We start from the raw sequence: 15,355 nt of genomic DNA, 5'->3' as shown, positions 1-15,355 counted from the left end.
TTCCTCCCAACAGAATTTTGTGTTTGACTGCCTGTTCTAATCTTATAAATTATGAAGCACAAAAGGTTGAGTCATTTATTCATATTTATACAAGCCTAATTTGGTGATTTCTGTTCAGAAGTCAAGTCATTCTTGTGTGTGTGTGTATCCTAATCTTTTTTTTTACTTTAAAAAAAATACTAATCCAAATTCCCACTTCCTTTCCTCCTCTTACTCCCCTCCCACTCCCTCCACACATCCTCCCACCCACCCCCTCCAATCTTAAGAGAGGGCAAGGCACCTTGCCCTGTGGAAAGTCCAAGGCTCTCCCCACTACATCTAGGTTGAGCAAAGTATACATCCAAAGAGAATAGGAGCCCAGAAAACCAGTATGTGCAGTAGAGACAAATCCCAGTGCCATTGTCACTGGCCCCTCAGTCTGCTCCAACTGTCAACCACATTCAGAGAATCTAGTTTGATCTCGTGCTCATTCATTCCCAGTCCAGCTGGAACTGGTGGGCTCCCATTAGCTCAGGCACATTGAAGTCAAGTCACTCTTATAGCTATTCTGAGTCACTTCTAATTCTAATAGTCTAACAAATTTAACTGAATTTATGCCAATGTACAGGTTCCACTTTGGTTCAGTCTCTATTTTGAGTTTCATAATGATCTAAGTGATTGCACAGGTAGCAATTCTATCTTGTCCACTAAGTATTTGCATTTCATCAATAGAACAAGAAACAAACCCAGAAATGAAGTTAAAAAAGTACTATTATTAAATCAATAAGTCCTGAACTACACTTTATCTCCTCCAATACACACTCATTTTATGCATCTTACAGTTAGGACACATTGATAGCATTGTTGTTTAAAGCATAAACTTTTGACTAAGTTGCAGATAATACAAGGTGAACTCTGAAATTATCTTCGTACAACTCAATGCCTAGTGGATATGGTGGGATAACTAACAGGATGGAAATGATCAATCTCAGAAAGATTCTTACTGAAGATCTGTCATCAGATATAGATACAGAGTTCATCTTCCTGGAAATGGTGCACATAAGATTGGACATTTACTACACCGATCCTGATCAAAATTTCCTGAGTATCTTGTTCTCATATGCAAAATGTAGACAGTGATGAGACCTGCTTAGAGATGTAACTCTGAGAAATTAAACAGTTAATATGTAAAAGGCAGAAAAATGTGTGCTCAGCACAGTCAGGAAAGTTTTGTGTATCATATTACTGTTAAACTTTCCTAGTATTGTATATACTGGTTTGATCAATGTGGATGCTGACACACAAGACTTTGATTTTCAGTAAAGATTTCCCATTTTAAAATTTTTCTCTCTAATATGGAAGGGGGGAGGGAAAGAATATGACCAAAATACATTTAAACTTTAAAATTATTTTAAATAATAAAAATAAAAATGAATAGCTGTCTCCAAATTATTTCTTGCTATATCAAAGCCACTAGGATTTTCTAAGCTTTCTGATGTTGTCATTCTGTCCCTATTCCACAAATGTGATTGATGATTCCATGATTCAAGGTGAGTCTGTATTTTACTTTTGATATGATGAATTGACTTTAACTAATCATCTCATCTCCAATCAATGCATACCTTAGCCAAACTAGAGTCCATAAGTTGAAGTATTCCTGAATTATGGGATGTCTTCACCTCACAGATTTACTTTGATGGCCAGTTACATCCTAGATGCTATTATATCTGAGTCTCTTCTCATGGAATAAGAGCATATTTAATTTCTTGATTATAATTGAAGCTTTTGAAGAATAGTCATCCAATTATAATTATTATCACTGACTTTTCATCCTCATAACATCAATTTATAGGAGTGATTTGAACATTGTTTTCTATCTTTAACAAATACAATATTAACTTAGAAGATACTTAGCTCTACCACCAGTAATGAAAGCTTTTGTAAATATGTCTGTAAGTTCCTGTGCATCTAAGTTTTGGGAGACAAGTAGCATTTTCATTCTTTAGTATTAGGAAGTTGACAATTGAAATGTATATATATATTCTAAAAATTATGTGTCCAGTTTTTTTTTAAAGGTCAAGATTCAAAAGTTAAAGGTGTGTTTTCAACCTAATTAAAATTCTGTGAATTTTATTCATACCACTGTCAACATGTGTAGGTGTATTAGTGTTAATTGGCATGAGAACACAGGGCAAAAGTTAAAGTACACTTCAACTCTTGTCATGAAGGAAATATTCTTTCACTTTGAAGATTATATGTTTCCTTTCCTTGTTGCTTTCCTCTAATAAGAAGCAAGTGCATAGTTAACAATGTGAGAGTATAGCCTAATCATCTAGGATAATGTATGCTTTGTTTTTTGTTCATCCTTACTGAGAAATAAGCATGATGTGTCATAAGAATATCTACATTCCTTATTATGGAAATTTTTAGATTTACCTCAGATTTTGAAAACATATTGAAATCATCTAATCTTCTTTTAGAATAACCTACAGTGAATTTAGTTGCCTTGATGGTTTTGCAGACAAAAATTATGAAAATTCATGGAGAACAGATGCTTACCAGTTTTCTAGGAGAGAACAGTCAATCTAGAATAGCATTCGGAAATTCCCGGATCAGCCATGGAATACCGTGTAAGTGCTGTGTGAGAAGCTCCCTCTCAGGCAGTGGTCAAAATGTTCCAAATACTCTACTGCAGTGAATGGAGAAGGAAAGAGTATTAGCATTGATTAAGGCCCAGTAATTCCATTAATTAACTCCATTAATTCTTGGATCTCTGCAAGAGTCTCTGACTTCATCCTAACATGCTTCATGGACACAATAAAATTGTATTTTTCATGTAGCCCACAAACTGTGCCTGTACATAGTGAAGATCTACAAAGCTTCTCACGAAGAGGTTAGTAATTAAAAGTCAATCAGTGTGAATTTATCTTTGTTTCTCTAGACCTTAGCTGAAGGCTTATAGCAAATCCTCACTCAGGTCAAGAAGTCCTGTAGATGCTAAGAATGATGATATATTTAGATCAAAAACTATTGGCCAGTGAAGCATGGCATACGGTGTGTTCTTCCTAAAATTGTATCACTTTGAGTTACATTACACTTAGAGGCCAATACAAGGACATGCGGGGCCTCCTAGAGACCTTGAGACCTCTAGAGAGTGATTCGATGAGATTTTCTAAACTTCCTAATCCTACAGGGTAGAAGCAATTAAGTTGTCTGTGGAGATTCAGCTAGTTATTTTTATTGTTCACATTTTATTACTTTTCTTTCTTTTCTTCTAATTGATGCATAAATTGAATACAGAAATATCTCACTTTCCAATGTGTAGCTCTGGAAAATCTCATTCAAATAGTATTCAGATAACATATACAGTGTCATCTAAGTCAATTGTCTGAGCTTCTCTTAGATAACTTTCCATCCCACTTCTTTGATAACTGGATTTATCCAAATATGTTTGTCATGCCATCATTAGAGAACCCTTACAAGAATAACTATGAGTGAATACTGTGAAAAACTATACACCAACAAAATGGGTAAGACTGATAAAAATACAAACTTGGGATAATGTTCATCCTCCCAAAATTGACTCCAGCAAATCTGTTTTGAAATATTTTTATATCCATAGAAACATGCTGCTCCCATCTTTTGTCAGAGAACCTTCCTTTTGCAGTGGATATTGCTTAATGGAGAGTCTCGTAACTGCCAAAAAACTGAGAATAAGTGGCGATGAGCACTTAATTTGGGGGCAGCATCCATATCAACTTTGCAACCCAACCTTTCTTCTGTTTCTTCTGAAGATACCCTCTTTCTCCTCCTCCTTTCTCTCTCTCTCTCTCTCTCTCTCTCTCTCTCTCTCTCTCTCTCTCTCTATCTATCTATCTCTCCTTTCACTCTATCTCCCTCCTTCCCTTCATTCTCTTTAATAAAACTCCACACTCAAGCTGTCTCTGCATGGAATATTCTATCACTCAAGGCAGTTTGGACCTCACCCACCATGGGACACACTGCCAAGGTCCCTCTAGCACTGTATCATAAAAATGACTCATACAAACATCTGACAGGCAAGTGGCCTTAGGCTACCCCTGTACAAAGATCTTTCAAGCCACGAAGAGCTGAGACTTAATAGGTTTAGAAGCTGCCCCAAGCCTTTTGCCCATCTGTCTTGCTGCATCATAAGGGAAGAAGACCCCAGTTTCTAGTGTTTAGTATTTGGTGCTCATAGACAAGACCTTAATGTGTGGCCTTTTATCTATTTTTAAGTTTAAATATTAATAATACAAAACATTTTATAACTTAATATGTCCTATAGCCTTATAAATTTAAATACTTTAAAAACTGTTCCTTAAAAAATTCTAGCTTTTTAAAATTTTCTATAAAACTCTAAAATTTCCCCCCCAAAAATAAAAATCTCTCAACTGTGTGTTCCTGCAATGTCAAAAATGAAGTTTTTTTTTTCTTCAGGATGAAGAAAGCAGTGCACAGCCACAATCTACATAAGGCAAAAAATATCCTCCAAGAGTGTAAAGAATCCAAAGCTCACTATCTGTGACTCATTCATAATCTGTTGGTTTTCTCAAGAGGTTTCACTCTCCTCTTTGGCCTCACCCTCAGCAGGATATACATGCCCTGTCTTCTAGATCTCAGTCTACTTCATTTCATTGTGGCTGGCACTTTTGATGACTATAACATGGCACTAGTATTTCCAAGACTGCTATGGTCCACCATTTCAACTAGGCTCTCTTTAGCAACTTGCCCTTCACACGTTTGCAACTGTGTTGAACCATTATCACCTGGGTGATTCTTAATTAACACAGTTTAGCTGCCAGAGCAAGGTACTTTCTTGCATATAAAAGCATGGAAGTGCAGGTTTAATACATTATTAAACAAGCATTGTTTTTAAATTCTATTGTTCATGAACCTTGTTTTCAGTACAGGACATGAATTATCACTCAAAAATCCATCCTCCAAAATATCTTGGAGACCCATTGCCTCCTTGGTAGACCACATGGTCACCCTTAATCAAGATGATGGTGCCATCACATGACAACTGAATTCAGTTCTGACTAAGAGGGACAGGCTTGTTCAGGATCTGCTTGGATTTAGATATAGGCAGGGGAGGGAAGGAATACTTCAACAAGTGTTCTGTTTGGGAGCTAGGGATGAGTCTGAGAGAGTGGGGTGTGCATGGGAGGGAGGTGAGTCTTCAGTTAACTTTATTGTTTTCCCAACCTGATTGGGGAGTTCATTCACAGAGAATGCCTGCTAGTGTTGGAGGCTGGATACTGGCTCCTAGGCAAAAGTGGCTTGTAGGTTAGCAGTTGGAGCCTTTTAGATTTGGGCCATTTCCCTGGCCTGCTTGGCTGGTGTGCTTACAAGTAATGCCTGCTGTTGCTGGAGGCGTAGGATACTGGGATGAGTTGGAGAGGGAAATAGATGTTGCTTGGAGAAATCCATTGTCATTAGTGAAAAACTTAGTAAAGGTATAGATACTTTATGCAATGGTACTCTTGGAAAAACAAGCTACCACTAAAATAATTTAATGAATTCATGCAATTACACAGATTTACTTGCTTTGAAAACACCCAAAGGAAACAATACCAGAATATCAAAAGGATATCTGTGTGCACATACACCCCAGGGAAATTATTGCTGCACAACATCTAGGATACAAAATAAGCCTAGACACTGATCATTGAGTAAATGCACCTTTAACATGACATATAAACACATGGAATATTATTATACTTCCCACAATGATGTTTTCATAACATTTGCATCAAAGCTGTTAAATCCCAAAATCATAATGTTAAGAGAAATAAAAACAGGAACATAAATACTATACTATCTTCAATATGTGAATTTTTTTTAAATGTTAAAACTGTTTAATGAAGGAATGTGATGAATCAAAACACAAAATACTACAGGAAATATGTATTGGGCAAAGTATAAATACATCACATCAGTTTTTAATCAATACAAAGGAAAAATGAAAGTAGAAATGTTTGCATGCTGTACAATTAATCATTATTAGAAATCAAACAGAATCAAGTAAAACATTTTCTAATAAGTAATAGACTTTATTAAGTTAGAAATGTGTAAGTTGAATATTTGAAGAAATCATTAGCTTTTAGTAATCAGTAATTAAGAGAGAACTTTAATAGAAAGCATTTTCATAAAACTGGAAGGTGCTGTGTAGGCAGATGGGGGAAAATGTCATCAATAGTCTATCTAATTGTGAAAACCGTGAACTGCAATAATGACCTACATGGCAAGATATACCGACGGATGCAATAGTGCCATGAATATTATAAAGCTAGCCACCACTTTGTGAGTAGATTTAAGCCCCACCACACAGGAAGAAACATATGCTTGCCACTGTAACTCTGAAGAACTACCTATGGTTGTGAACTCACAGACCCCACTACTACTAATATTCTAATAAATGAACATAGTACATAAGTATACTCTAAATTCATATCTTTCTCCATGAATAAATTAGTGAAGCCTCAGAGCTCATCAGAGAAATTTTATTATACTGTGAACAGTTGCTATACAGAAACTTACACCTTGTCAAAATTCAGAGAGTGTCAGTGCAATGCAGTCACAAACCCCACATCTATATCACACCCTTCTGAAAGACTCAGGGGCCACTGAGAAAAAAAGAGACAAAATGATTATGAAAACCAGAGGTCTAGGATGATTGAACTAGAATTGTCTTCTTGGCATGACATGACTACAGCACTATTTACACCAGAGCTACTGTGCTTGTCTCTGCAATACCTGTGAATGATAAGTGATAAACTGATTGGGTTTTTTTCATGGTTTTTATATATTTATATGTTTGTTTGTTTATTTATTTATTTATTTATTTATTTATTTATTATGTATACAGCATTCTGCCTACATGTATGCCTGCACACCAGAAGAGAGCACCAGATTTCATCATAGATGGTTGTGAGCCACCATGTGGTTTCTGAAAATTGAACTCAGGACCTCTGAAAGAGCAGCCAGTGCTCTTAACCTCTGAGCCATCTCTCCAGCCCGTGATAAACTGATTGTTAAAGACTAAAAAAAGGTAATAAGTTCTAGTACTCCTCCATAACACGGGAGACTACAACTCACCATAATGCTGTAAGATAAATATTCAATGGTTCCAAAAACCAAAGCTATTAAAAAAGAAAACATCAATTATCCTGATTGGGTAATTACATACTTGGCATTATCTATATAATATCACAGTAAACTATAAATTCATCATAATTATTATTAAATGATAAATGAAATGTTTTAAGGTCACACAGTAATTCACAGGCATTGGAATTGGGTTGGAGGTGTGTCCCTGTGACTCTACCAGGCTGCATGTGCCTTTTGTGGAAGATAGGTCAAGGATCATGGGGAAAGACCTGATTTTTTTGCTCTGCTAAGCCCTAATAAATTTGGTAGAGACTTTTGCAGCCAGTCTTCCTCTGTGGCAATTCCATGCCTCACCCAATGCTGTCTAAAGTATCTACAGTTTATGTGGGGTGTCATTCTGTATATGTATTGCTTTTACTGATTAATGATTAAAGGGGAGATTATGTGGGATTCCCCTCTGTATGCTGTGAAGATGTTTTATTACCATTGATTAAAAAAGAAGATGCTTTGGTCTATGGAAAGGCAGAATATTACCAGGTTAGGAGAGATAGAGAGAGAGAGTAGGCACAGTAGCTGCCAAAAAAGAGGGACACTAGAATCTTACCGCTAGGCCACAGCCTCATGGTGATATATAGATTAATAGAAATTGGTTAATTTAGGTTTTAAGAGATAACTTGGAATATGTCTAATCTATTGGCCAGACAGTGTTGTAATTAATATAGTTTCTATGTGATTATTCGGGTCTGGGTGGCCAGAAAATAAACACGCAGTCTCTGTCTACATACAGTGGTTTGAATGATAAATGTTTCTCGTAGGCCCATGTATCTAAGCACTTGCTCTCCAGGGGTGGCACTGTTTCAGGGAGTTTGTGGGACCTTTAAGAGATGTAGTCTTGATGAAGTATGTCACTGAGGGTAGACTTTGGCGGTTTATAGCCTTATCTTACTTCCAATTTACTCTCTTTGATTCCTGTATGTGGCTGAAATATGATCAACCATCTTTTTGCTCCTGCCACATGCTGCCATACCTTCTCACTGTTATGAAGCCTCAGTCTGTCACCATGAACAGAATAAGGTATTTCTTCTAAAGGCTGTTTTTGTAGGGGTATTTTATCATACCAACAGAAAAGAAACTAATAAAAAATATTTTAAAATTGAAGTGACAAGAAAATGTATCTCTACCCAGCTTCTGTTCTCTGCACTCATACAGAATTAGCTTCCAATGGATGTCACCACCATTATTTCTATAATTATACTTGCAAAATCACTGATGTGAGCTTGAATCAGGATTGCTACATAATAGGCATCCCATTTGGATGCAAAAAGCAGAGATATTTGTGTTCTCCTTAGGTAGCATAGTCCAAGGTCTCATAGGAGCTATGCATCATTGTCTCAAAACTGTCCATGAGGTTCTGGCTCTATAGATCTTTGATAAACAGAACAGCCTCTCCAAATGCTTTCAGGATAATTTTCTTATTGTTTTGCTGAATGTCATTTGATTTTCTTGTATCCATATAAATGTCCTTTATCCATATAAATGGTCTCTGAGCCACACTATTGGTTTTACTTCTAAATATAATTTTTATTCTTTAAGTAGCTGGACTCAAAAATTCTCAGACCTTTACATTCTGTATAGTGAACACTTAATGGCTTAGTGATCTCTTCTGCCATTCTAACATGTATCCAAAACCCTTACAAGTCATGCCACATTCTGTTAGTTTGCCTCTCCAGCTGTCAAGTGAAGACAGGGTACTCATTCCAGAGGATGCACTTCTCAGCAGACAACTGAAAGCAGCTGGTACCTTAATCTTGAAATTACCTTCAAATCTAGAAGGAAACTTATTTATTCTTTTTTATCACGAATTTCCAGGTGCTCGGGTATAACCTAGGCAGAAAATGTTGGTAAAAATTCAATACTATTATATTTCAAATATATAAAAATGTATAGTTTATTTTGCAAGTAAATTATGAGTAGAAAGTGGAACAGATTTGAGCTGAATAGCAGCACTAGCCTTAATCTTGTGAATATAATATTGAAGGTAATGCCGATGGGCATTCAGGAGACAAAGGTAATAGAATCTCAGTCTTTGGAGGAACTGCCTAAATATTCGTGATCAGAGCGCTTGCAAGTGGACAGAAAATCAAAGGCTGTTCTTAAGGGATCAGAAAAAGAAATAAGGAATATATTAATAGGAACTAGAAGAAACTAGGCAATTGTTTACCTGTTGAGCTACCCAGTCCTAAATCTAACTTCTTACTGCAAGAGTTCTCTAGTAATTAAATACTATTTTCTTATTGATAACTCTCAAATGTATTACTTCATTTTAGTTTTAAATTTGTTCTGGGGCATCCAAAAGAAACTTCAGGTTTAAATGTTCAAAATGAAGCTCATTTCCTCTTTCTGCTACTAACTTTATACTATTATGATATTTCTCATCAGCCATTTACTATTCTACTTATCTAAGCAACTGGATTACTAGTTTCTCACACTTGCATCCAACAAATTATTTACTTTTCAAAAACATTTAAATAATCCATAATGGTAATATAAAACATTAGGTCCATTTCGTGTGTGACTTAATTTGTGTCTACTGTTTCTCTGTTGATTTTTGTCTACATGCCCTGTCTGTTAGTGAAAGTAGGATATTGAAGTTTCCTGTTACTACTGTGTTATAGTTAATCTCTAGATTAATGACTAGTATTGGATGTATCAAAGTTTAGAATATATATACATATATATATATATGTTCAAAATCATAATTTCCCACTTATTAATTGCTCCTTTTGTCAATATGAAGATTTTTTATCACTTTATCACTTCTGATTAGTTTTGACATGAAGAGTGAAATTCTTTAATATTTTCATACGATATGTTTGCACATAGCCACCCATCCACCAGTTCTACTCGTAACAAGCCTCTCATCCTTTCCCACCAAACTTTGGGTTTTATTTTTCTGCCTCCCAGCACATAAAATCTAATGTGTGATCCCAAACAGTCTTGGGAATGAGGCCTGTTCTGGTGGATAGTTGATCTGCTCACAATCACATCACTAATGAAAACAGCAGTTGTTAAATTCCAATAGTTCCTCAGCTAGCAATAACTTTCTGTGCCTACCTCCTCCTCCTAACGTGGAGTTTTTATGGCTGAGCCTATGCAGGTGTTGTGTGTGCTGTCATAATCATTGAGAGTGCCTATGTATAACTGCCATGTTGTATACAGAAAACACTGGTTGCTAGATGTTGTCTATAATGCCTGCCTCTTTTTTTTCGGTTTTTCGAGACAGGGTTTCTCAGTGGCTTTGGAGCCTGTCCTGGAACTAGCTCTGTAGACCAGGCTGGTCTCGAACTCACAGAGATCCGCCTGCCTCTGCCTCCCGAGTGCTGGGATTAAAGGCGTGCGCCACCACCGCCTCTTAAAATCTCCCAGTCTTCTCTTTCACAAGATTCTTGAAGACTGGGAAAGGGGGTCTGATATGTATACCCCAATTAAGGCTGAAAAATCCACAGCCTCTTATTCTCTGCACGTAGGACATTTTTTATTCTTTAGGAGACCAGCATTATTGTTCCACATTTGCTCTGATCTAACGAATCTCTAGTCACCCCAAAATGACAAATTCTTACATCCTCTCAAAACTAGTATCTCCTTCATATTTGAATCTTGGTAAGGCTTAACTATCATCTTCTGGGGTAGAGTGGCAGAAAAAATGCATACATGTTCTACTTAACATTTGAATAATTCTGTGAGTTATATAATAATCTATGAGAATACTGCCTGAAAAAACCAAGTAAGCCAGCTGAATTATGCTCTAAAGGATAAGAGATCTAGTGAAGATGAGCAAAGATTGCCTAGAATATAGCCAGTATCATTAACATAAAAGAAAATGAGACTATTCTGGACCGCCCAGATCGGCTGAAGTAATAAAACATGCAAAAACTCATGAGTGAGCCTAGACTAGAAACAAAGGGGCATCCCTGTCCAGACAAGTATATATGGTAGCAAACCATCGCCTTGAGCCATTAAATGAAGGAATTTTCTGCTACACAACATATAAATGATTAATTGCAAAAATTGTGTAAATCTCTAATTAAAGCTAGATGTTGAGCAGACTTCATCTTCTCAATGGCTTTCTTTAAGGCATTATGGACCTCTTTATTTCTTAAGCTATAGACAATTGGGTTCAACATGGGAACTACTATGGTGTAGAACACGGATGCCATTTGATCATTGTCCAAGGAATGACTAGAACTGGGCTGTAGATACATGAAGATTATAGTTCCATAGAATATGGTCACAGCGGTGAGGTGGGATGCACAAGTAGAGAAGGCTTTCTTCCGTCCTTCTGCTGAACGCATCCTCAGGATAGCAATGAATATGAAAGCATAGGAGGTCAAGATAACTATCAGAGCAAAAAAGACATTGAATGATGTTATGATAAAGAGCACAATCTCATTCACATAGATATCAGAGCAAGAAAGATCCAGTATTGGAGGGATATCACAGAAGAAGTGATGAATCACATTAGAATGGCAAAAGGAGAGATCAAAGATAAACCCGGTATAGATAGAAGATTCAGCTAAGCTGAACACATAGCAGCCAATCACCATGTGAGTACACACACTAGGCGTCATGGTAGTGGTATAATGTAAGGGCTTGCAAACTGCAGCATGTCTGTCAAAAGCCATGACAGCAAGTAAGAAACAGTCTACACTCGCAAAAGACACAAAGAAGAACATTTGAGCAACACATCCCCCATAGGAGATAACTTTATCCCCTGTGAGAAGCCCAGCCATCACCTTTGGAGTCACAGCAGAGGAGTAAACACAGTCTGCCAGAGAGAGGTTACTGAGGAAAAGGTACATGGGAGTGTGGAGACGTGAGTCCAGCCAGATCAACACAAGCATGCCCAAGTTCCCGATCAGTGTGACGAGATAGATGAGGGTGAATGTTGTAAATAGGGGGACTTCCAGATCCGGGTTGTCAGTTAGTCCCAAGAGTATAAATGTACTCAGTCTACTGCTGTTTGCCACATACAACATTTCGATATTGTATTTTACCTGTCAAAATCATAAAAGGACACGAACAGGTTGATGAGTATGTCTTTCTCAGAGTGCATGAGACACTGGGTTCAATGCTCAGTGATCCCCACAAGTAAGCACATGATAAAACATGAGAACACAGTGTAAAGAGTTGTGGATTTATATTGCTCAAAATACTACTTAATGTATAGTTAAAAGAAAATGAATAATCACTATAGCATTCTAAATATATATGATGTTACTAATAACAGCAATAATGTATGCATGTGTTATTGGAATATAGAGAATGAGAAAGAGAAAAAAATTGTTTGAAACTTATCACTCAAACAGTTCATGTAGGTAACTGTCTAACTTTCATTGAAATTTCCTTAGGCAAAGTAAAACTTTCACAAATATTAAATACTAGCAAGGATGGTCTTTCCAAAGTAAAAACAAAGAGAAATTTTCAAATGCTATCTTGTGCTACAGCATAATCTGTTAAAGTTTAGGTTTGACCACTTACCTTGTTCAACTACATAATCTCATTATAAAATAGCCTCCATAGTTTTCAAAGTCCATGGTAAATAACTGCTGTAAATATGATAAATCCTTCAGCAAACAAATATTTAACACCAGAATAATTCAGATTTGGGTTTAGTACTCTCTTGCTCCACATGTAACCCATGAGCATACAGTTAATGCTCTCTTCAACATATAACCTCAACGCATTCCTCAGTCACTACCTCCAGGAGAGCTGCTTCCATTTGGGTCATAGTGGAAAGAACCAGGACTTCAAATTAGTCCCTAGGACAGATGGGATAAAGAAACCACATATCATATTCAAATATCTGATCTTAAAGATGGTGGGTCTGACAAATAAGTCTTCAAATTTTGTCTTTTCACATAGAGAGCACATCTTGCTCAGACTACATGTTTTAATTGTTTGTTACTTATCTTACAATTTCACACATGTATTATATCAGTCATTCCTGTTACTCTCTCCTGTCACCATTTCTCAACTTCTTTTTTTTTCTTTTTCTCAACTTCTTTTAACAGTGCTCAACCCCTCTTCCTCTCTAATGGTGTCTTTCCCAAATTCATGACTTTTAATTTTGTTCTGTGACCCAGGCCATCTGAGTGACCATAGGATTTGGACTATACATCATAACATACTGGGGTTAATGAAGGATACACACTGAAGGCAATATCTAATCCCTTTTCTGAATCTAGCAGTAACAATGAGGGATAGTGTCCCATAAACCCTTCTTCATTCATGACTGTTACTGAGTCCATTCTTTGTAACTCTAAACATAACACTAGCAACAATCTTCTTTGGGCCAGACACTGTTGTCCTAAGTCTTATAGATTCACACTATAAACATTCTAAATTTAAGCGTGAGAACCTAAACAATAAATTCTTTGGTTATGATGCTAATTCTCTGTGAGTCATTATACTTAGAATAGAACTAAACATATAAGAGAATGCCATTATACCTGGGAAGCAAAAATAAGAAGATTGTGAGTTCAGTCCAATCTGGATGACAGAGTGAGTTCAAGGCCAGCCAGAGTAACTCAGCAAGACTCTGTCTAAAAATAAAAAACACTTAAAAGTAAATAAGAACAATGGGTGGGAGCAGAACATCCCAATAAGGAGTTTATCTGCCACGAACAGGATCCTGGGTTAATGGCCCAGTACCACAAAACAACAGAGATTGAAAACATAAAATAGAGAAAGGACAGAATAAAGGTACAGAATGACCCAAGAAGTATAGAAATATAAGTCAATCTGAGATAGCAAAAGTGCCTAAGCTGTACTCTCTATGAATTTGCCTAATGTGAGTGTTTGAGAATTTAGCTATGACAGGTTTTTCATGGTATTTTATGAATTAAAAGTCATAATTCATTAGTGGATGGTAAAATTAAATGATGAACTGAACCAACAATTTAAAAAATTCTGTTAAATATCGTGTATAGTATTACTAATGGTTTCCTTCTTGCTTGGTTGGTTTTGTTTTGTTTAGTCTTGTTTTGTTTAGTTTTGTTTTTTTGAGACAGGATTTATCTGTGTAACAGTCCTGGCTATCCTGGAGCTCACTTTGTAGACCTTGAACTGGCCTTGAACTCACAGAGATCCACCTGCCTCTGACTCCTGAGTGCTGGGATTAAAAGCATGCACCAACACAACCTGGACAGTAATGGTTTCTAACACAGGTGACAGGTGTTTTATGCCGCTGTTCAGCTTAATGCTTGCAAATATTAACTTATTTAAGACAAAAGGAATAGAAGGATAAACCTAAAAGGTGAGGGAAAGTGGGAGTCCGTGGGAGCTTTACTTATTCCATGAATGTATTTGTGTTGGTGTACCTGGATGTGTGTGTGTATGTGTGTGTGTGTGTGTGTAGATGTGTGTTTTCTGTGTCCCAATATAAACTGTACTTCTACCTAGGAATTCCATATCACAGAATGCTTGATCATGGACCCATAAAAAATCCATTTAAGTACTGTAATAATGTTGCTTTAGAAACATATGCTAAATGGCGCAACAAAGAGGAATGTGGTTGTTTATAGATAGACTTCATTAAGTCCTTCATTTGTTTGCTTAGTGTGTCAAAACTCACTTATTGAGCACACTCCACGTCAAAAACACTATCTTAAAATGGATTTCAAAATATGATAATGATGCCATCTTCTATTCAATAGGAGAATAGTTATCCCTGTGCCTTTGCACAGCAGATATGCTGTTTCTGCAGTCTGAACAAAACATAGATTCAGCTAGAAACCTACCTTGTTCTTTAAGGGAGTTGGCACTGTGTCATTTGGGATCCAGGTGGAAGACCCTCTCAAAGAAGGAAAGCTTCTGATGAAGAAGTTATCTCCTAATGACTAGTTAAACAATGAAGTTCTCCAGAGACAGACAGATACAAGGAAAAGGTGATTATTTTGTAGTGGTTACAAAATTGTCTCTAACCTGTCACACAGGGATACTGTGAGAAAAAAAAATAAGAGGTCTCTGATTGCACTCTGTGAAGTGTCCCGCGACTCTAAGAGGAAAGAGTACACCATTGTGAACTGGATATCAATTTTAACTTGAGATTTGTTTGAGCTGGATGTTGTTGATGACTCATAATTATATGCAATTGTGAAATAAAACTTCACAAAATAGCAATTTTTTATATTTCAATAAATAAATAAGAAAATGCCTTTGGCACATAGGCTATTTCTTCTAAAAT

The 15,355-nt window shown here is 36.5% G+C and overlaps 1 protein-coding gene across 1 annotated transcript; it reads right to left on the bottom strand.

Annotated features, from left to right (window-relative positions):
• Positions 1 to 11,165: 11,165 nt before the first annotated feature.
• Positions 11,166 to 12,146, bottom strand: LOC126498565 (olfactory receptor 5B2-like). Its single transcript, XM_050137326.1, has one exon. It carries the CDS (start codon positions 12,144 to 12,146, stop codon positions 11,166 to 11,168), a length of 981 nt encoding a protein of 326 aa, XP_049993283.1.
• Positions 12,147 to 15,355: the final 3,209 nt, after the last annotated feature.

The sequence above is a fragment of the Alexandromys fortis genome, unplaced genomic scaffold (assembly GCF_014885135.2).
Source record: "Alexandromys fortis isolate MF-2015 unplaced genomic scaffold, M_Fortis_MF-2015_v1.1 scaffold_3, whole genome shotgun sequence".
NCBI classification, from domain to species: Eukaryota; Metazoa; Chordata; class Mammalia; order Rodentia; family Cricetidae; genus Alexandromys; species Alexandromys fortis.
The sequence above is the reverse complement of the archived record's forward strand: the minus strand, read 5'-3'. Positions and strand labels throughout refer to the sequence as shown.